The sequence below is a fragment of the Sminthopsis crassicaudata genome, chromosome 3 (assembly GCF_048593235.1).
Source record: "Sminthopsis crassicaudata isolate SCR6 chromosome 3, ASM4859323v1, whole genome shotgun sequence".
Classification (NCBI taxonomy): Eukaryota; Metazoa; Chordata; class Mammalia; order Dasyuromorphia; family Dasyuridae; genus Sminthopsis; species Sminthopsis crassicaudata.
Window position 1 is genome coordinate 473,825,454 of NC_133619.1, and position 24,814 is coordinate 473,850,267.

The following is a 24,814-nucleotide window of genomic DNA, read 5'->3' on the forward strand; positions in this document are numbered from 1 at the left end:
GTTAAAAAGCAGAGTTTATATTTTTATCCTGGAAGCTAGAGTTGACTGAGTAGGGAAGTCATACGGTCAGATCTATGCTTAAGGAAAATTACTTTGGCAGCAGTGTTTAGGATAGATAGTTGTGGCCCTATCTGTCATTTTTTTCATCGTTTTCAATTCTTTAGGGAACAAACTTTGCCAAAGGCAAAGAACAAGGCCAGTGCCAGGTATTCGTACAGACATTTCAAAAGTTCTAATTTCTAAGAGTCCTTTGGTTGTCTCCTGGGCATTGTAAAACTCGTGTCAGCATGAGTGAGTTAGTAGGTAGGTACTTAGGGGGAAAGGCAATGGGAAAAGATTTAATTCTATATCTGGGTCCTTAGACCTATCATTCTGGAACTGTCTTAGGACCCTAGAAAAGGCATTCCTTGTGCAACATGACCTTTTGAACAGAGAACACTTCTAGAGTAAGTATTCAATCTATTAGGTCACATTGCCTCTCTTGCATGTCATAAGAATTACTCCCAAATGACTGATTAATATTTCTAACTGTTATGAAAGACACAAATACACAAATAGCACTTACATTGAATGGCAGGCAAATCTATCTTCAAAATACTGAAATAATTTGTAAAGATCTAATGAGCACTAAACATCAGAAAGTCCAGCCTGAAATAACTGAAAATCCTAGTTAAGAATGCTTTTAAACTCAAAGAAATCTGATTAGACTTACATATTTCTGATATCTTTATGTTGTCCTAAACAATGAAACTGAAAAGTCTTTTAAAATGCTAGATAATTCAACATATTGACTATTGCTTAAAGGAGAATACTGCCAAATAAAAATCAGTTGCAAAAGCCTTTAATAATATTTCTGTACAACCATCCTAGTTTGAGACTGATGATATTACAGACAATGCATAACTGTCAGAGAGATTAGGAAAAATTCTTGTTTTACAATTCTCTGTATCATTGTGTTTATTAAAAATGTATTTGAATTAGATTCTTGGATCAATAAATATGAAAAATTATGTTTAGACTTAGAAACTGTAGCTGAATGCTTCTTATTTCTAAGAGTTTTGGTCTTAGAATATTATATTCAAAATCTTTAAAAGGAATGTTTTTATTTGGTGATTTCTCCATTTTTCTTTATGTGACTATTTTTTCTTCAGGCAATTTGCACCCCTGCCATTATAAATCTATGTTGAAATTTATAAAAATAATAAACATAGTAGAGTGCATACCTCTGAAATATCAAAGTGAAAGTCCAGGGTTTTTCCTGGTAATTCCTTGGAAGCACTATTCCATACTCGATGAATTTCTATTTTAGAAAGATCATTGTGCTGGTATGAAGGCAAGACTAGGCTGGCAGATCGAGAAACAACTAATTTCAAGATATTCAAAGCTTCTCTCCAGTGAACACTCTAAGGGTAAAAATCATGGAGTGAGAAAAACAGAGTATTATAATTTCCTTCTTCTGCAACCTCACCCCACCCACAATATAATTTCTTAAATAATAGTATTCTATACTATAAGATAATAATTGTAAAGTGTTAGTCTGGTGGCTAGCAGATAGTAAGTGCTATTTAACTGTTAATTATATTATTATTATTTATTATTTGGATAAGAGACCCCAGTTCATAGAAACATTTAAAGTAATTGCATGTTAGATAAAAAACAGCTTTAATGTTATTTCACACAATATGTGAAACAACAGAAAGGACGCATAATAATTTATATCTAGGACTTGTTTTATACTGTCTTATAAAAGAAGCTAAAAAATACTTTACCTGTACATATTTTTCAATGGTCTTCAATACTTCCATGTTAAATTGCTTTACAGGAACCCCTGATAGGTCCATATAACTGAGCAGACTATAGATCATCTGTAGAAGAGACTGCTGCATACTTGGAAGACCTTTTTCTAGGAGCTGTGAAGCAAAAAGTACAAAGGGAATTAGTTAAATTTTTTGATAGAAAAAAAATTCATGAGTTTCATACTCTTATGGGAATATATGTGAACTGAGGTTCTTTGGGAATTAGTGGGTTCTCCCTCACTGACAGCTTTTCAGGCTAACCATTTGTAGGGTATTCAAAAAGGGATTCTTAGTCAAAAATGGGTTATTCTAAGTGGTCATCACATTTTTTCTTTGAATCTGTAACACTAATACTAAAGTAACCTAATTTTAAAAACATTTCTTTATAAAAAATCTACTACTCTATAAGGGATATGAAATGTAAAGCAGAGTGACCCATCCATTTCCCTAGAATTCTACTCAGTTTAATTTAATTCAACTCAATTTCAAGCATTTACTTGATATGTGATCTATTTTAGGCATTTTGCTAGACCTGAATATATAAAGACTAAATGGGAATAAAAAAAGATTCTGTTCTACTAACATTTCATTTGATAAAATTGTTCTACTCACACAGTTTTACCAGCCCTGTAACCATTCTGTCTTTCTCCATCCCAGCTGCTATATACTAAAATAGGAATCAATAAACTTTCAGAAATGAGTGCCACATGTATGTTTGTTCTAAATCAAAGTCCTAAATTCACTGGAAATGTTGATACTACCAACTTCACTAATAAAGACAAATGAGTTCATTTGGATTAGAAATTTTTAATCTTTTAAAATCCTTCAGAAACTCCCTTGACCAATCCAGTCTCAAATAGGAAGGAACACAAGTGAACATTAATAGAATGGATTATTTAGAAGTCAAAATATTTTTTGAAAACTACTTAGTAATGAATGAGTCCTTTGAAGGAACACAGGGTAACACATACTGGATTTGTAGTTTAAAGATATGGCTCCAAAACTTCTTGAGTGTGTGACCTGGGCCAAATAATCTCCAATTTTTAGTTTAAAATGCTTTTTAGCCATATTATTTTTCCCCTATAGAATCTAAGTTTCTTGAGGACAGGGACTATTTCAACATTGTTTTTGATTCTTGAGAATCAAGCACAGTTTCTTGTATAGAACTGGCCCTCAACAGATGCTTGCTGAACTAATGAATAAATATAAATGCAAAAATGAAGTTTAGAAATGCATAATCAAAAGTTACTATTGTTGCCACAGCATAGGAAGCTAAAGCCTGCAAAGACCATGTGATCTGCTAGTATCCTCAGATACATCTTCCACTAAGCCTTATATTCCACATCTAAAAAATGGAGCTAATACTCCTCATTTGGTTGTTGTGAGGAAATTGTTTTGTAAAATACAAAGGATTATGTAAATGGAAGATAAGAATGTATTAGAAGAGTATGTCCTACATGTTACCAAAAAATAGCAAGAATGAAAAATTCTGAAAAAAAGTAGGTGACATCACCTATGTATAATGTCAACAAATTTTATATCTTTACAGATTAAACTTCTCAGGGTAGAGAGTGATACATTATAAACATAGATTATCACTGCCATAGCACCTTGCGTTTGGATCAAATAAACAAACTGTATAGAAATGGGAAGAAAAATAAACCTATACTTTTCAGGAAATATCTATAGATTTAGAGGTGGAAGGGACTTTAAGAACTTACCTAATTACAGGGTCATGGGTCTAGAGATGGTTGAGATCTTAGAGACCACCTGATCTAGTCCCATTATTTGATAAAGACACTGTGATTTGACATAAATCACGTAGGTAGTAGCAGGACTCAGTTCTATGACTTTCAATGTGGAGCTCTTTCCACTGTATTATGTTGCCCCAACTCCACTACTCTCCCTTCTTAGAACTAAGTAGCAGTAGGACTAGGAGCAAAGGAATTGCTTGCTTGGGTTGTGTTAGAATCACACTTAGATGAGGATTAAAGAAAAATCAACATTTCAATTTGCAAAATGAACTGGCCATTATAAAAGTTTATTTCAAAATTTATTTTCTTTTTGGCTTAAAAAAAAATCCATGATTTCATTAGTATAGGTCCTGCCTCCACTGACACAGGCAGCAACTACTGCTACTGACTGAGGAGATAGCCTTTATGAAATACCATGGCAGGGATAATTTATCACCTGGTACCAAGCCTCTCCATCCCTAGATAGGTGCATCTTCTGATGAGTGACACACAGTCCAGTCCATCATTAGTTTTATATCTCAGGGAATTTCCTGCTTTATTGGAATTTGCACTCAACAAAGGTTGCCTTCATCCATGATGAGCAATATGTTTTGTTAATTAGTACAAGAATAGAATATTGAAAATGCCAAAGTGTGATGTATTCTCTTTAAATGTTCACACAAATAGAAGCAAAAATTCTTTCTGCTATGACCTCCCTTGAGAGCATTCATTCCAGGCCCTTTAGGGAAAATGATGATACCAGGAATTTCATTACTGATCCTCACCTCTGCCAGATATGTCACCATATTCAGGGTAATATCCGCAAATGCTTCATGAAGGTATCGACATACAACATTGACCCATGTTGCACAGTCTCTTGTGTAGCTATGGGTTTTATAAAGGGTCATGACATGTGCAAGATTTGAGAGTTTGGGGTTCTTTTCTTCCAGGCAAACCTAGAAAAAGAAAAAAATTAAAAACCATTTAGGGACAAAATGTCCATTGGAAAAAAGTGAATTTAAAACTCAAATGCTATCTAGAAGTCTTCAAAGCAGCTTTGTAAGATGCAGAATTGATTTTTTTAAAAAAGAAATTGTTCTATAATATTGTTCTATAATATTTCCACAATTTTTTTCTGTATTTAGAGATCATTAAAAAATTTATCATATTCTAAATTACCATAAACATTTGTCACTTAGAGAAGTACATGGTTAATAGTATGGTTCGTGCTTTCAAACTTTAAAAAATTAGTTCTAGTTTATTTCTTTAAGAGTTTGTCTCATTTTGTCAAAGACTGGGTTCCCAAGCCCATGCCAATTTAAATGTTAGTAACAAAATAATACCATACCTGAGCAATCCTCTCTGCTATATCCTTACAGAATTGATTAGGATTGTCAAAGTGTTGAATCAGCTGAGGCAGGAGACAAAGGACATTCAATGGAAACCCTAGAATGGGAAAATAGATATAATGGGGATATCTGAAGGAAAAATAATGTATATTTTTACTCATTAGCAGACTGAGGTACGCAGTTATATAAAGAAATGTGTACCCTTTGAGGTAAAGCAAACACAGTCTATTTTGAGGCAGCTTTACTTTGGTAAAATACAAAATCCAGGAAAAGATTGTGATCACAATATTGTAAGAGAAAATCTTTATAAAACAAATATTTACAATTGATTTTAAATTTTAAAATAAAGACTCTTACTGAGGATTATCTGATAGACAGAATTATTAAAAATATTAATAATATACTGAACCATCTCTTTAAAATAATAAAAGGAGGAAATTTTGTTTTAAAAAATCGACACAAGAATTAAGAGATTTGTTAAGTTTGGGCCTAATCATTCTTACTGTAAGGCTCTTTAAATAATAATAGCTGGCATCTAGATTATTCACCAAAATGCTTTGCTTTGAATCAACACAAAGAACACTAGGCTACATTTTAGAGCACTAAAAATGGGGTTTGTTTATTTGGCTTAATGAAAAATAGTAACAACTAGGGAGAACAGTTAGAATGAAAAGACAAGGCAAAATAAAAGGTCTGGATCTTAGCCTACAAATCCTCAATGAGAAGGAACAATCATGATGTACAAGTCTAGAAGGGTAAAGAACTTAACCTTCCCTTTTCTTCCATGATAAAGCTAATTTTAGAACAACATATTAACTGTTGCTTTGGATATAGAAATACTTTCTAATATAAATAGTCAGATGAATGAACTATAGAAAATTGGGGGAGAAAAATAAACTTACACATTATCACAGAATATTTTGGGAGGCAGCATGGTATGGTAATTAGAATCTAATTAAAGTCAGGGAAATGTAGTTTCAAGACCCACTTTTAATATATACAGTTGTATGACCCTGGGAATGTCATTTATGTTTGAGACAATTTAAGGCATTAAGGCAATGCTCTAAGATGGTAAGATGAATACTATAAAACCCAACTATGGACATAGGAATTATGATCTGGTCCAACCCACCAGAGAACTGGTGACAAAAGATGCCACTTGCCTCCTGAGAGAGGGGATAAATTTAAGGGTCCATAATAAGACATAATTTTTGGACATGGCCAATGAGGATTTTTTCCCCCCTTGACTATACATATCTATTATAAGGGTTTTCTTTTCTTTTTTTTTTTTCCCTAATGGGAGGCAAGGGAGGGAGAGAAAACTGATATCTTCCTTGAAAAAAATAATTAAAAGCCTAAGTTGAAAAGCAATGTTTCTTAGAAGTGTCCTTACCTGGGAGTTTTCTATATTAATGAAATTAGGTTCAGAACCACTGTCTTTGTCCCAGTTTAACAGAACTGTTTTGTTTTTTTTTTTTTTTAAAAGCCTCAATCTATGTTCTCTTGTATGTTTATAACAAATGGCAAATAAAACATCTAAGAAGGAAAGATTCATGGGATTTACCAATAGCCTGAGAAGAGTCGACCATAGACACTCGAGACACAGGTGTTAGCAAACTGAAGAGGTGCAGGGTGAGGTCTGTGGTAGTGAGGGAAGTGAATCCTTTGAGCAACAACTGTTGTAACCCTGAGAAATCTGCCCACTTGAGTTGTCCTTGTAATTTTTCAAGTTTCTCTCGGTTTTCAGCTTTATCCAGGGGCAAGTGAGTCAGTAACTTATTGAGTAACCTTAAGGCCATTAGATATTCAAACTCAAAATCAGATTCCATTAAGGCCACGGTGACCCAGAAAATAGTGGCCAGGAGGTTAGTTGGATTGTTGATGTGGGATGGGTCAGTGAGGCTGTCTTTTAAAGAAGAAGAGCTCCTGGTCTTAGAAGAGAGCCCCTGTTGGGTACAAGCCTGGATCCGGTCCAGAGTTGCACTTCGAGGTGGGTCTGAAGTTCGGTCTACAACACCAAACTTTTTAGGGACAGAGAAGCTCCTCTGATGTCGGCTTCGTTCGGCAGTGGCTGTGTTGCCACTGGCGACTCCAGGATTCACATTCAGTTGACCTGTGCTCTTCCGGTTTGCTGTCAACTTAGTGCTTGAACTTAGGTCAGGGGATGATGAGCTGGGGATGAGGATAAATAAGTTTATTAGAATATGCCAATGAGCTTCTGTGAAAATCCCACCCTTCTCAAAGTCAAATGCATCTCAGAGAATATTAAAGAGCATGCTCACTCTAATGAAAAATCAACTTTTATAAATTCCTCTTTCTTGACTCACTTACTTAAAGATATGAAAATAAGCACTGACCTCAGGCTGAGGGCATAAAAGGAAAGCAGGAAAGTCTAAGAAACAGGCATGGGATTAAAAAAAATATTCAATTGTTTCTTATAGTGATTGAAATGAAATTTTTAATAGTTTTTTCCTGAATTTATTTTATGCTGTTGGAACAGATATTTCTTCTCAAATGTTCAAAAAAGCCTACAGAATTCTTGATTTCCAAATGTCATGAAACTTCTCTCACCGAGACAGTACAGTCAAAAGATCACTGTTCTTCAAGCAGTCTGACAAATTATCCACAGTAGCTTCCAAGGTAAGAAGTGCTTCCATTACGTAACCCTGCCAAACACAGAAACCAACCATTTCAATATAAAAATGGATTCACTGATCTTTAAAAACAGCCCCAAATAGATACCTTGGTGAAATAGTTAGAGCACTGGACCTGGGGTCAAGAAGGCTTGGGTTTGGCTCAGGCATCTACTAGCTATGTGACACTGAAAGTCATTTACCCTTGTCTCACTTTCTTCATCAAAAAAATAATAGACTTGATGATTTCTAATGTCCTTTATAGGTCTAAGTCTATGAGTTTATGATCAATTTGTGCTTCTTGTGACAACTTAATACTTTAAAAATTACATTAAGATCACATGTCATAACTCTAGAGCTGAAATGGACCTCAGAAACCATCTAGTCCAAGTCCTTCAATTTATAATCAGGGAAACTAAGGCCTAGAGAGGTTAAATAATTTTCCCAAGGATTTACATGTAGAAACTGGCAGAATCGGAATTGAAACAAACACAAGTCCTCTGTCTCCAAGTCCATCAGTCTTCACTACACCATATAATCCTTCAACTAACTCAGGGCTAGTTATGTGCAAATAATCCTAGATTAGTATCATGGTAAAGTATTGTTTCAGGCTTGGTTTATTATTATAGGAGGGATAAGAAGGAAGAGTCTATCCCTCTTCCTGATGGTTAGTTTATTGTTGGGGAGTATAAGAACATGATATCCATCTGAAAATGTTTGCATGAATGTCATATGAAGAAGAATAAAGATGGAGTCTATATAGCTCCACAGGGCAGAAATAGGACCAAAAGGTGGAAATCAACAGAAATGGGAAGTTAGCCCAATATAAAATAAAATTTTCCAATAAATTAGAACTGTTTGAAAACAGAATGCTCTATATTGTAGGACAGTAAGTTAGGGGCTATCATTTGCCTTTCTTTGTTTCAGCTCTTAGCCTGATATCAAATGACAGCTTAGTCATTGTTTGAGCCTTGACCTGCTCAGAGCAAAAAGCAATTGTTTCGGGGCCAGAATCCCTGAGGGTCTTACCCTTCTAGATTCAAATATATACACATATATGTATGTATATAAGCACATATGTCTGTATATGACTAGGTAAAAGAGGCCACATTCTCTGCTTAGTCAAACTGAGACCGGTTAAAGACCTCAGCTTAAAAAGTCCAAGGTCTCCCATTGTATCTGGGCTCATTTCCAGTCATCCTGATCTATATCTTGCTACTGGACCCAGATGGCTCCTGAGGAAAAAGTGAGGCAGGCGACCTTGCCCAGCCCTCCCTCACTTAAATCCAAGTCACCACATCACTTCTCTGATGTCATGGTCCTCTTTGAGAAGGAAGGACAAACAACAACAATCAGCACTAAGCACAGTGCTTGGTATATAGTAGATGTTTAATTAATGCCAGCTACTGTTATTGGAGTGATTTAAATAGAAGCTTATTATCACTGGTTGAAGGTACTACAGGGAGAATTCAGGCTTGTGCTTAATGAGCTCTCAGGTGTCCTCCACTTGAAAAGTCCCAGAGTCTAAGGCACAATCAGTATACTCAGACAAAGAATAAAAAACACAGCTTTAGGCACTGGTAGAGGGACGACAGATTTTCAATAGGCTTGTCAAAATCAACCAATTAGTAACAATGGGCTATATAGTTTGGTGTTATATAAATGTGAGCTTATTGTCATCACTACCATAGACTCCAATAAGGTAATCTTGGGTGTCACATTTTCCAATTAAATTCCAAGTCCTCTGGAATTTGAAATGCTGCCTTCAGGTTATAAGGAATAGGATTAGATATAAGCTATAGATCATAATTTATAAACTACAGGTTTTTAACCATTTTTTTGTCTTGTATCCTTCTGATAGTCAGGTAAGACTAAGAACCCTTTCTCAAAATGTTTTTAAATGCATAAAATAAAATATATAGAATTATGAAGAAAATCAATTATATTGAATTATAGTTAACAAAACAAAACAAAATGTCAAATTAACTTCAGATTAAGGAGGACTAGATGGAGCAACTGCTGCTGAGCAACCCACATTCAGAGTCCTTTGGGATATGTTGTAGTGATATGGACAAGGCTACTGACAATGAAATGCTGCCAGAGCTTCCCAGTGAGTATAAGATCTTCCTCCCCTGTTATTATCCATCTTCATCCTTACTCTCTTAAGCAAATTTTAACTACTATAGGCTTTAAGGGAGGAAAAAAAATAGATCCTTGCACTGAAATTGTTGTTCAAGAGCTCACCACCCTTTGCTTTTATACCTGAATCTCGTCTCCATGTTCTCCAATAACTTCCACCAGTCGGGAGAGGAGATCAGACAGGGCATGGGCTGACAAAGGTTGCTTTAGGGCCCTGAAGATTTGGAAGGAGCGGCCTGCATAATGCCTAGAAGAACTGGCCAGGGCTGTTTGTAACGCAACTTCACTCAGGTGCTGCTCCAGATGGAAACCTGAGAAATACAGAAAGAGAGGGAGAGGGAGAGGGAGAGAAGGAGAGAGGGGGAGAGAGAGGGAGAGAGAGGAAGAGAGAGGGAGAGAGGGGGAGAGAGAGGGAGAGAGAGGAAGAGAGAGGGAGAGGGAAGGAGGGAGGGAGGGAGGGGGAGAGAGAGGGAGAGAGAGGGAGACAGAGACAGGGAGACAGAGAGAGAGAGAGAGAGAGAGAGATATCAATGAATCATAAAATCTCTGAGTTAGAAGGGAATTCAGTGGTCATTGAATGTAAAATTTTCTGGATTGAAAATCCCATTTAATTAGGTCCCCACGGTATCATACAAATTTTGGTTGGTAGATTAGCAATGAGGGGGAAATCGATATCATCTCTATCATATCCCTTGGCCCCACATGACTTCCCATTCATTTTGGGATAATACGTGTAAAAATAGCTCTGATTGAAAAAACAAAAAACAAAAAAAACCCCTCACATTTTTCAAAGTTCATTAATCCTTTTATAATGGATTAACCTGATCAAATCCATCAAATTCTGAATGGAAAGAATTAAAAAAAATAAAGCTATGCTTTCATATTTAACTTCAGGAGAACAATTTTAATCCCTTGAATTTTTCCCAAATTGATCCTTTACACCACCTTTCCCATTCAATATTTTGAATTCTATTTGGTCTTCTTCATCCACATAAATTGTTTGCAAATTTTCAGTCCTTTTGAACATAAGACTGTAAGGATAGCCAATGTTTTAAATTCATGCCCTTTTTAAACTATGGCAGTTTTAAAACCAGCCAAAATACCTGGAACCTCTTCTAGACACAGCAATGCCCTTGTCCCCTTAAGACAGAGACTACAAATGGGCATTCCTAAGACATTTATAAGCTTGAAATATAAACTTGATCCTGTAACTTAATGTGTCCTACTTATATATTTTTTTAAGTCGAGATAAGACAAAATTGTAGTCCTCTATGTTCAGCCGACCACTTTATTGGATCGTGGGTCTTCAGACCAGGTGTTCACTAGGGAACCAACAAGTCAGGGCATCAGTCAGGGCATTATGTGAGTAGATATAATAAAGGCTTTTAAGATTACACGTGGCTGTTCTTGAGTGCGCTGCCGGTTATTAAGCTATAGATTCAAGAGATCGTGGCCAGAGACCTTTGAAGGCCTCAGAGGAGGCGAGCTGGGTAGAGTTGACACTGCAAAGGTCAGTGGTCAAAGGTGCTCTGTTGGGCCTAGGACAGACTAGTAATTGTAACTGCCAGGAGCGCATGTTACAAATGAAACAATTGGACTACACACACACACACACACACACACGGAAATCAGTCCCAGTGTCCATCAATGACTAGACTGTTGTGTAATTCTTTTGGAATCCCTTTGGCTGTATCTCAATTTATGAGATAAAAAGAATGAGCTGTGACTTCATTAAGTTCTCTCTCAGCCTCTTTGGGCTATTGGGCTCAGCAAGTCTTTAAGTATCTATAAAATGCAGCTAATGTGTTAGGAAATGGGTTTAGAACTTTTCTTGTCAGAAAGCACAGTGGTAAAATTCTCACTTATTAGAAAAACGAAACCTAATGACACATACAAAAGAAATTACTTTGAATCTTTGCTTAAATTCGGCTAACCTTAAGTTTTAAAATGAGCTATTATTCTAGTAAGCTTGAATTGTATCGAAAAGCTTGAACTGGAATCAGGTTTATATGTGAGCTATACACCAGCTATGTTTATTGATAAAGAAACAGGAAAAAATGATATCGACTAAGAAAATCTTATTGTTTCAACATTTTGTAATAACAATCTCTAACTTCATAAGATTTAGAACTGAATAGTGATGGTAGGGAAAGCAAAAAGACAGAGGCAAGTTCCTATAGCATCTTCAGGGCACTGTGAATAATGTATTTATACTTTTCTCATGCCATGATTATATTCGCATTTATGTGCATGACCTGGTCCTCTTTTACCTACTCCATTAAGCTCCTTGAGGGCAGGAGTTTCCCTCAGGAATCTGGGATTTCATAGTTGTGTCTAGGAACCTTTTTCATTTATTCCTTTGCTGTTGTTTAGTTGCTTTTCAATTATATCTAACTGTTTATGGCTTTATTTTTTAGGGGATGGGGGAAAAGACACAGGAGTGGTTTGCTTTTCCTTCTCAAGCTCATTTTACAGGGGAAAACATGGATAAGTGCTTTGGCCAGGGTCATACAGCTAGTAAATATCTGAGGCTAGATAAGAACTTAGGTATTTCTGATTCTAGACCTGGCATTCTTATTATACCACCTAGCTGCTCCCTTACATATCAAGAAACCAACACCTCCATAGTATTTTTCATATATTACCTAATTTGATCACAGCCTTGTGAGAGTAAGAACTATAGGTATTATTTTTATCCCCCGTTTAATAGATGAGAAAATTGAGATTCAGAATGGTCGAATGCCTTGCTGGTAGTCAGAGTTAATGAGTGTTAATATGAGGCTTAAACTCTGCTCTTCCATGCCTCCAAGTCTAGGACCCTTTTCACAATATACCACACTACTTAATATATATAGTTCATTGTCCAAGGGGCCTTGACATTGGCAGCAAACTCGCTATAGACAAGAACTAAGTCTTTTTAAATTAATTTTTGTTCACAGTACTACACTCTGTGCAAACAAACACTTAGGAATTACTATTTAATAAGCGAAAAGATGAAAGGCATCCCTTTTTGCATCTCTTCATATCTTAGTTCATCTGCATGGACCTTAGAAGGGCCTCTCCATTCAAAGATGGGAAAATGCTAATAGACTTTAATCAAATAATGATTGAAAGTACTTTATGGAAACTCTATTAATATAATGATTCAGGAACACCATGAATAGGCTTATGAAAATAGGCTGTTATAGTTAAGAGTAACATTATTTTTCAAAGCATATATTACATATTAAGTTATAAAAAATGACAGGCCTTTTAAACTATTTTCTTGTAAAATAACGTACTCTAAGTCTATGGGTCTGAGTTTGTTACAGGAACAACTTGCTAGTGGCTGCTGGGGATCTAATTCTGACCAACCAATAGATCCCTTCATGTGAGAGGAGGATAATGATAGAAAGAGACTCAGAGGCAGTTGCATTCTCTGACTTCTCTATTCTTCCTCTTGCCTCTGATTTATTTCATTCCCAATTCACAAGCAACATAAAGGCTTATTTGCAATTCTTTCAGGTGTGTTATGATTCATAGCTGTGGGGGCTTTTGGAGAACTGACCTGCTCCTTAATGGTGCATTGCCCTTTAATCCTTTACAGACTTTCTGGGTTTTGCACATAGGCATGGACCTCAACATGAGCTGAAAAAAATTTCCTTATAACAATAATCACTGAAGTGTTATTTACTACATAAATTTCATATCACATCATTTAATGTAAACTGGAAAAGGAGACTAATAATTAAGTGCCAAGTTTAACCATTTCTGCCTTTCTGTGGAGGAGCTTCTACACAAAGTTGGACGTTTGGTTAAAGGACTATGAATATCACTGAGCTCCATGGTTTTCAGAAATAATTTAAAATGGAATCTAAAAAAAAGACACGGGAAACTTTATTCCAGGAATACCTCCTCCACCCCAGTTTACCATCATTTTTTCTAAGGAATTCCTCTAACAAGTAATTAGAATGTTATGATATTCTCAAGTCTCTCTTAATAACTTTAGACTGGGAGACACTGGCACAGGACCGCCCAACATGGTGTGTCCTCATCAGAGAAGGTGTGTGCAAAGCAGAGCTGAAGCAGTTCAAAAGAGAAGCGAGATGTACTGTCAAAGAATCCACCTAAATATTCACAGGGACTACTTGTGTCCAACCTGTGGCAGAGCATTATGAGCTCAGTCAGACACACTGTAACTTGGCTCTAACATAGCGATGCCATTTGGGTCCTCTCGGAGAACGGACACTAACCAATCATCCAACCATGTTATGATACCAGGCAGAAGTGTGGCTCAGATAATTTAAACCTTGGGAATGTCCTACCAACAGCAGCTGAGGTTTTTAATGTTTTGACTAATTCACCAGGTTAGCAAAGGACCCTTTGGGCTTGAAATATTTAGCAGGTTAGACTGAAAACAGAATTCTTAGACCACCAATTAATTTGTCTGTTAACAAACTTTTACCTGCCTGTAAGGGCAGAGCACTGTATTGAGGAAGGAGAGATATAAAGATTAGATGATATATAGTCCCCACTCTCATAGAGCCTATATATCGGAGATGGATAAGGTCAAATACAATTAGTAAATATGGAGTATTACAGGTCACGGAAACCAGAAATTACAAAACAGAGTGCTTTGTTAAGTCTGAAGAGGAAGGCTCTAATAGGCTGAGGAGATCAGGAAAGCCTTCCAGGAGATAGTTGCTTTTGAGTTGGGTTTTAAAGATTTGGGCAGAATGCTTTTTATTGGATATAAAGGATTAATGAATCAGTCAATTAATCAATATGCATTTATTAAGGGCTTACTATGTGCTAGGCACTGTGCTGGGTGTCAAGAATGCAAAGTCACAAACATGGTCTCTAGGTTGATCAGTAGTAACTGAAGCCAGAATGAAATTAATGGACTTGGAGAACTTGAAGGAAAATTCAGGGGTCAGCAGCCATCATGGTGAGGAAGAAGAGAAAGTTCAGTGGAAATAGTAATATTAAAAAGTGGAACGATAGGAATTGTGCCAAAAAGCAGAATATCAAAGTTCAGTATGGATGGGGTCCTCTTTTCTTGGTAGTTCGGTGAGCCTTGACAGGACACCTGAATTGTATTGTCCATGCTACTCCCTGTGGCAAACAGGGAGGAAAACTGATACATTATCTTTTTGAGTGGACCTTCTGTTCTTAAGAAGGCCTTTTGTTCCTAACTGAATTCCTCCAATTGACAAAATCATCATGACAGCACAGTTAACTGAATCCAATCAGAAGGCCAAGTTATGATAAGCCCCTGAGGTTATTTTCCCCCCATAAAAGAACCAAATTAACTCCTCCCCCCCCCCTTTTTTTTTTTTTTTTTAGGAATTTAGCCTACTGAGTTAATTAAGAACCACCAGTCTTATGGCAACAAGTTCTTTTAGAACTTGCCAAGAAGTCTTTCCCTTTGTTATGGCATCTTTCCTTAATCAATCGCAGATTCCACTATTGAACTCATCTTGTCTTTTTACTCTTGTTAATAGCTAACTCCCTTTTGGAACTTAGCATGTCAGTCAATGGAGTAATAATAAAATCTTTGCCTCTTGATTTGGAGGTTTAAGCCTACAAATTCATTTGGGACACCTTGTAATATTGGCCTGGAACTCAATATACTTTTAGGGGCAAACCTCCAACATCTGATGAACTATATAGGGAAAGTTCAGAAACCCCAATATATTTCTGGGTTCAGTGTTTCTATACTCCTGTACCCCTTCAGTATATTGAGGGTGGTATAGTTATAGGTAATGGTGAAGTCTGAACAATGGCCACAAGAGTAAGTAGTTGAATTGAGTGGAAATGGAAAGAGATAAAAATAAGAGTAGAAAAAATACTTTAAGTAGGGTAATGTAAATATAGATGACATCAATCAGTATGAAATTATATAGTCTGTTTATGAGAGTTTTTATAACCTTATATGGAATAGAACCATTACTATGAGTTTTCCAAAAAATTAACTCTAGTCAGAAATTTGGCAAATGTAAAAAGCACCCCTAATGTTCTCTGTTTTATTAGTGTCAAGTAGAGTATAACATGTTAGATGAAAGCAGAGCAATGCATCCAACTGTGGAAAAGCTGAGGATACATTTCCAGCTAACAAGATAAGGTACCTGACTTGGAATCCTTAAACACAGACACAACATGACGTAGGAAATTAGTAAGCTGCTCAGCACTCTTGGAATTCTGATTCTTGGGTGTGATATCTTCATGGCACCAAAGTGGACCAAAAGCCCTTAAAAGACATAAAATAGAAAGCAAATCAGTTATGACTTGGTTTGAGAAAAATGAAATATTGTGATATAGTTCTTCTCCACTAATAATAGCTTTGCTAAATGCTTAAAAATTCATTTTATTGTGAGTCAGGTCTCTAATAGTATCTTCAATAGGGATTTCTAAAGTTTCATATATAGTGCAACCTGGAAATTAAGGAATCTATAGTTCTTCTATTTTAAGTAAAAAGTATGGGTGGACTTTACTTTGAAAATTCTAATCACCAAGAAACATTTACAATCAGAAACTTGGGGCTGTCTTACAGACTGATCTCCCCTGGGGTTCACTATTGTTGCCACATTCCACATAGGAGTCAATTAGTGCTGACTTGAGATCTGAGAGCCTTACACTGAAACTTTTTCTCCTCCCTACCCCTTTTCACCTGAGAGATTTCACCTGCAGGAATACAAGTATAAAAAGGTATACAAGCAAAACATTTATTGATAATTAGTCATAATTTCATAACTGCCATGTTTAATTATAATACCCCATATGGGAATCTATAAACCTATAAAAAGTAGACTTAGAGCTCATAGCCAGAATTGGGTGGGGGCTCTCATCTTACTAATTGTTGTAGTTTGTCCTTCCTCCTGGAGGAGGACCATAATATTCTAGAAGGTGATGTCATGGTACTCAAGTGTATTGTATTTAAGTGAGAGGGCTGTGTAAGGTTACCTGCCTCACTTCCCCCCTGATATCTCTGATAGGAGATGGCCCTACAGAGATAGGGCTTGGCTTGGCTTGGCTTTTTAAAGATAAGGTTTTTAACAGGTTTTAATTTGACTGAGGCAACACCCAAACTGTGATTAAATTAGGCAAGAAATGAAGCAGAGAATGCCCTCTTTTACTTAGAAAAAAAAAATCAATCTAGGAGGAGAAGACTCTCAGGGTTTCTGGCCAAAACAGAAACAAATGCTATTTCTATTCATTTTCAGTTAATCTGAGCCCACCAAGTCAGGGTTGGCCTGGGATTTATTACTGGCTAATCAATGAGAGCCAGAGTGATTTGGGTTTAAGGCATGGTCCTTAAGAAAGAAATCTAGTCATAAACCCTAAGATAATTTGGGAAGTTTCAGGGATCAAAATTTACATTCCTTTGAGCAGAGTACATGCATCAAGGGAAAGGAAGGAATGAAAGAAGGAAGAAAGATAGAGGATTCTTTTGTTTCTTTTACTTTACTAATAAATTCATAGAGTCAAAGATCTTAAGCTAGAAGAGACCTTTGAGGTCATCAGGTCTAACTCTTAGACAATCATGGGGAGAAAGTTACCAGAGAAAACATTTTTCTCACTGAAGAAACTTTTTTCTTGTTTCTTTCTTTGAGAAAAGTTTGGCTTTCTTGTTATTGGCATTATATATGTGTGACATAAAGACTAAGGATAGTTTGTACTTGTACTCAGGAATCCTTATTTGAGGTATCCTCATTGTTCTAGATTTTAAAAAAGACAGTTTTCTAAAGTAAAGGAGGGTATGTTCCTATGATCCTATTATTCACAAAATAAAATATATGCAGAAATTATTTGGTTATTTTTCTAGTGATTTTGTCATCATCAAATCCTTTTTATAATAGGAAGAATATCTGGTCCCTTAATATGGTCCCTATGACGAAGCAATCCTATTTATGTACTCTCTCAGAGTCCTTTCATCTTTCAGTGCCTAGTTTCTGCCATATTAGTTTCAAATTTTTTCCAGCAATTTTTGTCAAATAGTGAATTTTATACATCAAAAGCTGGGGTCTTTGGATGGTCCCTTCATCTTTCAATAAAATTGATTTAATTATTAGTCTATGCCAAGGACAGCCCTTGATAAAGGGGACATAAATACAAAACCAAACAGACCCTGCCCTCAAGGAGCTTACATCCTATTATGAGGAACAACATGCAAGCAAAAAGATAAAGACAAAATATAAACCAAATAAATACAAGGTAATTTGAGCCAGACCCACACAATATTAAAAAAAGGACCTACTAGTTTTTTTTTTTTTTCCACAAGTTTTCTCCAAACAGAAAGTCTAGATCTTACTGTCACTCCTCCCCTTATTTAATAAAGTTCAGTGGCTCCCTGCTACTTTCAGGGTCAAATACAAAGTTCTTCATTTGGCATCTAAAACTCTTTACAACCTGGCCTTTTCTTACCTGTTCAGTCTTCTTACACATTATGATCTAGCTACATTGAAGAACTCGCTGTTCCTCTCATCTATCCCTCTAACTCCCTTCTCTTTATCTTGGTACCTGCTGTCCCCCATGCCTGGAACACTCTGGTTCCTTTTCTCTTCTTAGTTTGCCTGGTTTCCTTAAAATTCAGCTTAAATCCCGTTTTCTGAATGTCCTTCCACAACTCTATACCTGCACTGCTTAACCTCTGAAGTCATCTTCCACCCATTCTTTCTATAACTTGTATGTATCCAGCTATTGTCACGGTGTTCCCTCCTTTAAAATGTGAGCCCCTTGAAGGGAGAAGCTGTTTTCTGTTTTGTTCTGTATCTCCAATGCTGAGCACAGTATCTGGATCATAGCAAGCATTTAATAAATGGCTGCTGACGAACTCAATGACTGACAAAAATATAAAGAGGGATTTGTGAAGTACGGAGAAGGCCCTAGATATTTAATAATAGAAAAGGAATTTTTCTCTAGTGCGGTAATAGGCAAAGTACTAGAGGTCAGCATCATATAAAAATTTAAGGGAACAGATCATGAGCAGCTGCCCACTAGAGATAAGAAGGCATTGTAGGAATGCCCCACAGTGCCAGTAACAGTCTGGATTTATTAGATAAATCATTAAGTGTAAGCATCATGAGACCTGAAGAATTGGGTAATCCACCACTTTTTATCAGAATTATTAAGTATCAGTTTGTTTCTTCTTCCTTGACTATCCTCCCAATTTGTTTCTGCACGCTATTTATGGTCTCTTCTAACTAATGAACAGAGGAAAATTTTTCATCAATAAACATTTATTAAGTATCTATTATAGGACACACACTGGGTATATTAAGAAAGGTAAAAGACAGTTCTAGGAGCTAACATTTTAATGACTTTTCTAGGTAACTGTTCCTTGGTAAGATTCAATGAATGCATATTTTATATAAGGTGATGAAGCTCTGGGTCACTGAGGTTGGTAGAGAAAGTCTGAAATACTGACAAAATTACTCTGAGGCAAGCAGGGAAGGGCACTGATGGGGCTCAAATTCAACCTTATAATACCACCTACAGTGGAGGCAGCCCGCCTTGTTATATCAAGTCAGAAATCCAAGTTATGTCAAACCTCCAAGGTTAAATTTCCCTACAAATCTGGCTCATGCCATCTTTGTTAAACAAACCCCTTTGGGTTATAGCCAGCCACTGCTTTCTGCTGGGGAGTGCCTTTCTCCTCACCCTGTCCCCATGCTTCATGGTGTCTTTCTCCTTCTTATAGCTAACAAATTTTTTTAGGGTGCTAAATCAGGCTGTGGATTTAATCTGCCAATCAATGGAATACTCCCACCTCATGGTATATTACTTTAATGGATTCTTTCCTGGGTAACCCTATTGCTCCCTATTTACCACTCCTGGTGTCTATTGTATCTCTTTATTTTGTCTGTAATCTCTTCTTCTAAAGAAATCCACCTTTTGGCAAAGAGAAGGGCCACTGTGAATTCTTCCCATGAATGAACCCCACCATGTGGTGCCTACAACAATCTCATCATTTGGTGTCCAAACCACGAACACATTAAAGGTATTAAGGCAGAAAACACTCGTCTCAGGCTTAATCCTGGTTAAAGTCAGGATTGTTTCAGAATCAGACACCAACCATATGAAACACAATGGTTGCAAAAAAAACGAAACAAAACAAAACAAGCCCTTTCCATACATGGTACTTTTAGCAAATTCTTCGAAAACACTAGAATTTGTTGCAACTTAGTGTTCAGTTCTTTCCCTCCCCTTTCCTCTTTTCCTCCCTCTCTCTTTCTCGGTCTCTTTCTGTCTCTCCCTCCATCCCTCCCTCCGTGTGTCTGTCTGTCTGTCTCTCTCTCTCTCTCTCTCTCTCTCTCTCTCTCTCTCTCTCTCTCTCTCTCTCTCTCTCTCTCTCCCTCCCTCCCTCCCTCTCTCCCTCTTTGTCCCTCTCCCTCCCTCTCTCCCCCCTCCCTCTGTCCCTCTCTGTCCCTCTCCCTCTCTCCCTCTCCCTCTCTCTCTCCCCCCCCCCTCCCTCCCCCCCCCCTCTTTCCCTCCCTCCCTGTCTCTCTCTGTCTGTCTCTCTTTCTTCCCCTTCCCCTTCCTCTCTCTTTCCTTCTAAGTTCTGGTACTTTTCTAAATGATGGCTCTGAGATGCAGACGCCTCATTACCTGGTAGTCAGGAACTCAATGAGCTTGTTTGCCTTCTCATCATTTTCAGTGGCTGTGTCAATGTCTTCAATCTCCTGGGTGATCTGTGGGAGATTCCCGCTACTGCCTCCTAGACTGATACTGGAGGAGGTAGAGCTGGAACTTAAGCCAGAATCTGGCACTGGGGAGGACTGGTACTCTCTGAGAAAGTCAAAGCCACCTGGTGGAAGAGGAAGAGAAGGGTAGAATGCATTGTTCCAGGGTACTTAACTGCTTTCTTAATGAGACCAGGAGACACACACAAGACTGCCGTTCCCTTTAAGCTGTAGGAATACCACCAAGATTTAAACTTAAGAGAAAAGAAGCAGTTGGAAGGTTTAGGGCTTACATTTTAAAGCACTGAGAGACTAGTTTTTTGTGCTTCATTAATGGAAACGAGCATCATTACCTTATCACATAATGTACACTATCACTTCTGTGGATTACAATTTGCTTGAGGGGAGGGACTAGTTTTGATTTTGTTTTTATAGCCCTTAGCACACAGAGTAGGTTATAAACACTGATTGACTGAAGAGACCAAAGGCATGGCCAATGTGGAGATAAATTCCCAATAGCCGTTTTTAAAAAAAGGTAGCTTTAAAATGCCTTGGGTAAATTAGTTTTAGTCTCAAGTACCTTGAGGATGGAATCAACATAGAGGAATACAAAGAAGAGAAAAATCTGGCCAAAAACTGCAGACAACCCTCTCATACATTTGACTGATAAGGGTGATAAGGTTTTTAAATTGTTTAAAAAAACATCATGGTTAATTTTAAGCAGTAGTCCTAAGTAAAACTCATACATTTGTCCTGGGAATTCATTCAAATAACAACTTAATGATATAAAATGATTTTAAAAATTTAAGTACTGCCTACTATCCACATTTCCTAAGAAATTCCTTAAGAGAAACATTTGACTTCAACAAATGAGCACTACTTTTCAAAGTACTCCAAAGGATAATAATTTACAATATTTACTGAAAAAATGGATTCTAGGAATTAAAGATTTTTAAATCTTTCCTAATAAAATTCAAGAATGTATTATTAAATAGATTTTATCAAGCCCTTTAAAAAGGGAATTACCAACATGGAAATACTGCTAAATTGAAAAAAAAATATGAGTAATGATATCAAGAATATGATCATTAAGAATAAGTATTTTTAAATATTTAAACTTAGGATTGTAGGTATTTGTTTAATGCTGGTGAAGGAAATATAAGTGGAAGACATAGTAACCATTTGAGTGAGTGCCTGCAAAGTGCTTGGTTTATAAATTCAGAACAAGGCATATTTATATATATTAAGTGATGTTTGAAAACTATATTCTTCCAATTTTTTATTCTTGGATGCTTTAAGTCTACAATGTTATAGTTTTTTTCAGCTTGTCATTAAAAAAAGCCTGCATTCTCTGAATAGGATCATTAGGAAAGAGTCAGCCTAGCTTCACTAAGAACCAATTATGACAAAATCACCTACTTTTTTTTTTTCTTGAAAGGCTTATAAGGCTGGATTGTGGACAAGATTTTGATGAAGTCTTTCATAATATGATTATGAACAAGATGGGACAAATATGACCTATACTAATACAGCACCATGAAATTGTTGATGACTGAATGACTGTATTTCAGGATTATTGACAAATATCTTTTTGACAAAGATCCAGTCAAACCAGAAGGAAGTTTTAACCCACACTATATTCCTCAATGAACAGCTAATGGAACAGTGGATAGAATGCCAGGCCTAAAGCCAGGCTCTTTCTAGTTCAAATACCACCTCAGACACTCAGACATACTAGCTACTCAGAAAAACGTGGATAGTTTTAACTCCATTTGCCTCCGTTTCCTTATTTGTAAAATGAGCTGGAGAAGGAAATGGCCAGTCACTCTAATATCTTTGCTAAGAAAATTCCTAAAGGGGTTAATAAGAGTCAGACATGAATGAAACGATTGAACAACAATAATCTTCTTCACTTCTAGTGATTCATGTAGGCACAAATGATATCAGAAGAAAAGTAGAAATCAATATAAAGTCTTTCAGAAAAATTGAAGACTTTACTGCAATACAATGTTGCCCATTAAAGGCAGAGCAGAAGTTAAAAGAAGACTTGAGAAATGAACAGTTGGTTAAGGAGATGGCATTAAAAATGGGATTTGGATTTCTAGAGGATGACTTAAAAAATAGAAATGGCAGCTTTTGGTTAGATTGGATCCACCTAACAAGGGCAGGTGATGATAAGATTTATTTTTATAATCTTGTAATTCTAACAAACTGGACAAAGTTAAGAGGAAGAATATCTACCAAGCTAAATATCATAGCAGTAGAGATACTCAGAAATTCAGAGGAGGTAATGTTCAAGAAGGGAACCTTGGCCTTAAATGTCTATATCCTCATATCCAAAGTATGTAAATAAAAGCAATTCTGGAAGGCTTAGGAATTCTGATCAACACAATGATCCATTCTAAAGCAGTCATGCAGAAACATGCTGTCCACGTCCAGATGGAGAGCTGATGGTCTCAGAATATAGACTGAAGTATATTTTCTTTCTTCCTTCCTTCTTCTCCCTTCCCTTCCTCTCCCTTCTTTCCTTTTCCTCCTTTTCCCTCCCTTTCTTTCATTCTTTCCCTCATTCCCTCCTGCTTTCCTTCCTTCCTTCCTTTCTTTTTTGACAAATGGAATAAATGTTATGTCCTCTAAGGAATTGGTAGTAGAAAAAGATTCTTATACTGGAGGGGAGCTATATGAGACAATCTTTAACATATAGTGTGATGATCCTAGACTTTTGTGGACTTCATTTTCTTCATCTGCGAAATGAAACACTGGCCCTGAATTCACATGGTGAAAATGGTATCCAGCAAAGATTTGTAGATTTATCGTTATGTTCATCATACAGAAGACTAAATATAATAACATTAAAAATTACTTATTTTTACTCTGAGATCTTCAGAAGTCTCAGAATTTTAGAGGGTGACTCCATGCCAGCAATTTCTGGTTTTGTTACCTGTATAGAGGTATTCAGGGAGATAAGCTGGTTGGACTGTGAGCGTCTTGGCATCACTCATCTCTCTGGTCTGCAGAAGTACTGATGCGATGGAATGAAAATTGCTATTACAAGAAAGAGCAATCAGCAGATGGAGAAGCAGCTTTTTGCTGTGTTCAAAGACTTCAGGCCGGTAATGGTCTAAACCTAAGAGGAAAAGGGAAATCTCTTTGTATAAATTCATTTTTAGTTTGTGGACTATAGAAATAATAAAAAATTCCATAGTGAAATTCGAGGAAAACAACCTGTCTTATTCCTTATGTCAAAATCTTGGAGCATGGGTAACTGGACACCTCTCAAGAGCATTTGATATTGTTCACTATCTCTTCCATCACCCCCCCCTCCCCATTCTCCATGGCATTGCACTTTCATATTGTATTGTTAATTCTTTAGTCTTCTTTTTCTTTTCTCTCTATTCCTGGTTGTTCCTCCATGCTCCCCCATTGCTTGGATATTTTCTCCAGATTCATTCTTGTCTTTTCATTCCTGTTGATTACACTTTCCCCGCTGAGTGTAATGATCCTTTATGAATTTAACTGATCACCTACTGTTAATAATTTCTGCCGTCAGAGCTTACTATCATTATTTTCATGGATCTACTTTATATTGAATTTCATTCTATACCAAACAGCATTATAATCATTAGCATTTATATATTGCTCTGAGGCCTGCAAAACATTTTACAAATGTTATCTCATTTTATCCTAACAACCACTCTGGGAGGTAGGTACTATTTTTGTCCTCATTATAGAGATGAGGAAATTGAGGTGAACAGAAAGATTAAATGAGTTGCCTAGTACCACATAGCTAGTAAGAGGTTGGAATTGAATCAGATCTTCCTGCCTCCATGTCTGGTCCCTTGAGCCACTCACCTACCTCTTGATATTATCACAAGTTTCCACTGTATTTGGATTACTGCTGAAATGTGGGTCCTGAAGCTAATGTGAAAATCCGATATTATAATAATGAAGAATGGCAGTGGAGAAGTTTGGAAAGAATGCTAACAATTTTTTTTCTCAGTTTGTGGCCATATGGTATACAGACGGATCATGATTCCTCTTAGATTTAGTCTTACCTAAGAAGACAGCATGGAGTAGTAAAGGGAGATGAAGGGCCCAATCTTCTCTCACACTGTGATCTACCACCATTTCAGTCATAAAAATAACAGCAATATTACACCTGATCAAAAAAAAAAAAAGTGAAATTAGAGATGAGGAAGGTAAAAACAATAATATATCACTAAATCTTAAAGAAATAAAACCTCGTAGTACCCTCTGAGTTAGCATATCAATAAATCAAAAAACATTTATTAAGCACCTACCGTATATTAGGCCCTGTGCTAAGTACTGGGAATAGTGAAAGACAAAAGATAGAGTTCTTCCTTTAAGAGGCTTACTATCCAATGGAGGAGACAACAGATAAACAATTTATCTATGAACAAAATATCTACAGGATAAATGGGTAATAATCAACAGAGGGAAGGTCCTAGAATTATTGAGGACTGGGAAAATTTTTTAGAAGGT

The 24,814-nt window shown here is 36.5% G+C and overlaps 1 protein-coding gene across 1 annotated transcript in view; it reads right to left on the reverse strand.

Moving 5' to 3' along the window:
• FRY (FRY microtubule binding protein) overlaps positions 1-24,814 on the reverse strand; it is a 467,849-nt gene that overhangs the window by 52,040 nt on the left and 390,995 nt on the right. The window contains 11 exon segments of the mRNA XM_074303532.1: positions 1,224-1,403; positions 1,770-1,910; positions 4,315-4,485; positions 4,878-4,975; positions 6,443-7,050; positions 7,450-7,544; positions 9,774-9,961; positions 15,758-15,879; positions 20,238-20,436; positions 23,253-23,438; positions 24,367-24,470. Of these exon segments, the coding sequence (XP_074159633.1) occupies positions 1,224-1,403; positions 1,770-1,910; positions 4,315-4,485; positions 4,878-4,975; positions 6,443-7,050; positions 7,450-7,544; positions 9,774-9,961; positions 15,758-15,879; positions 20,238-20,436; positions 23,253-23,438; positions 24,367-24,470 (2,092 nt within the window).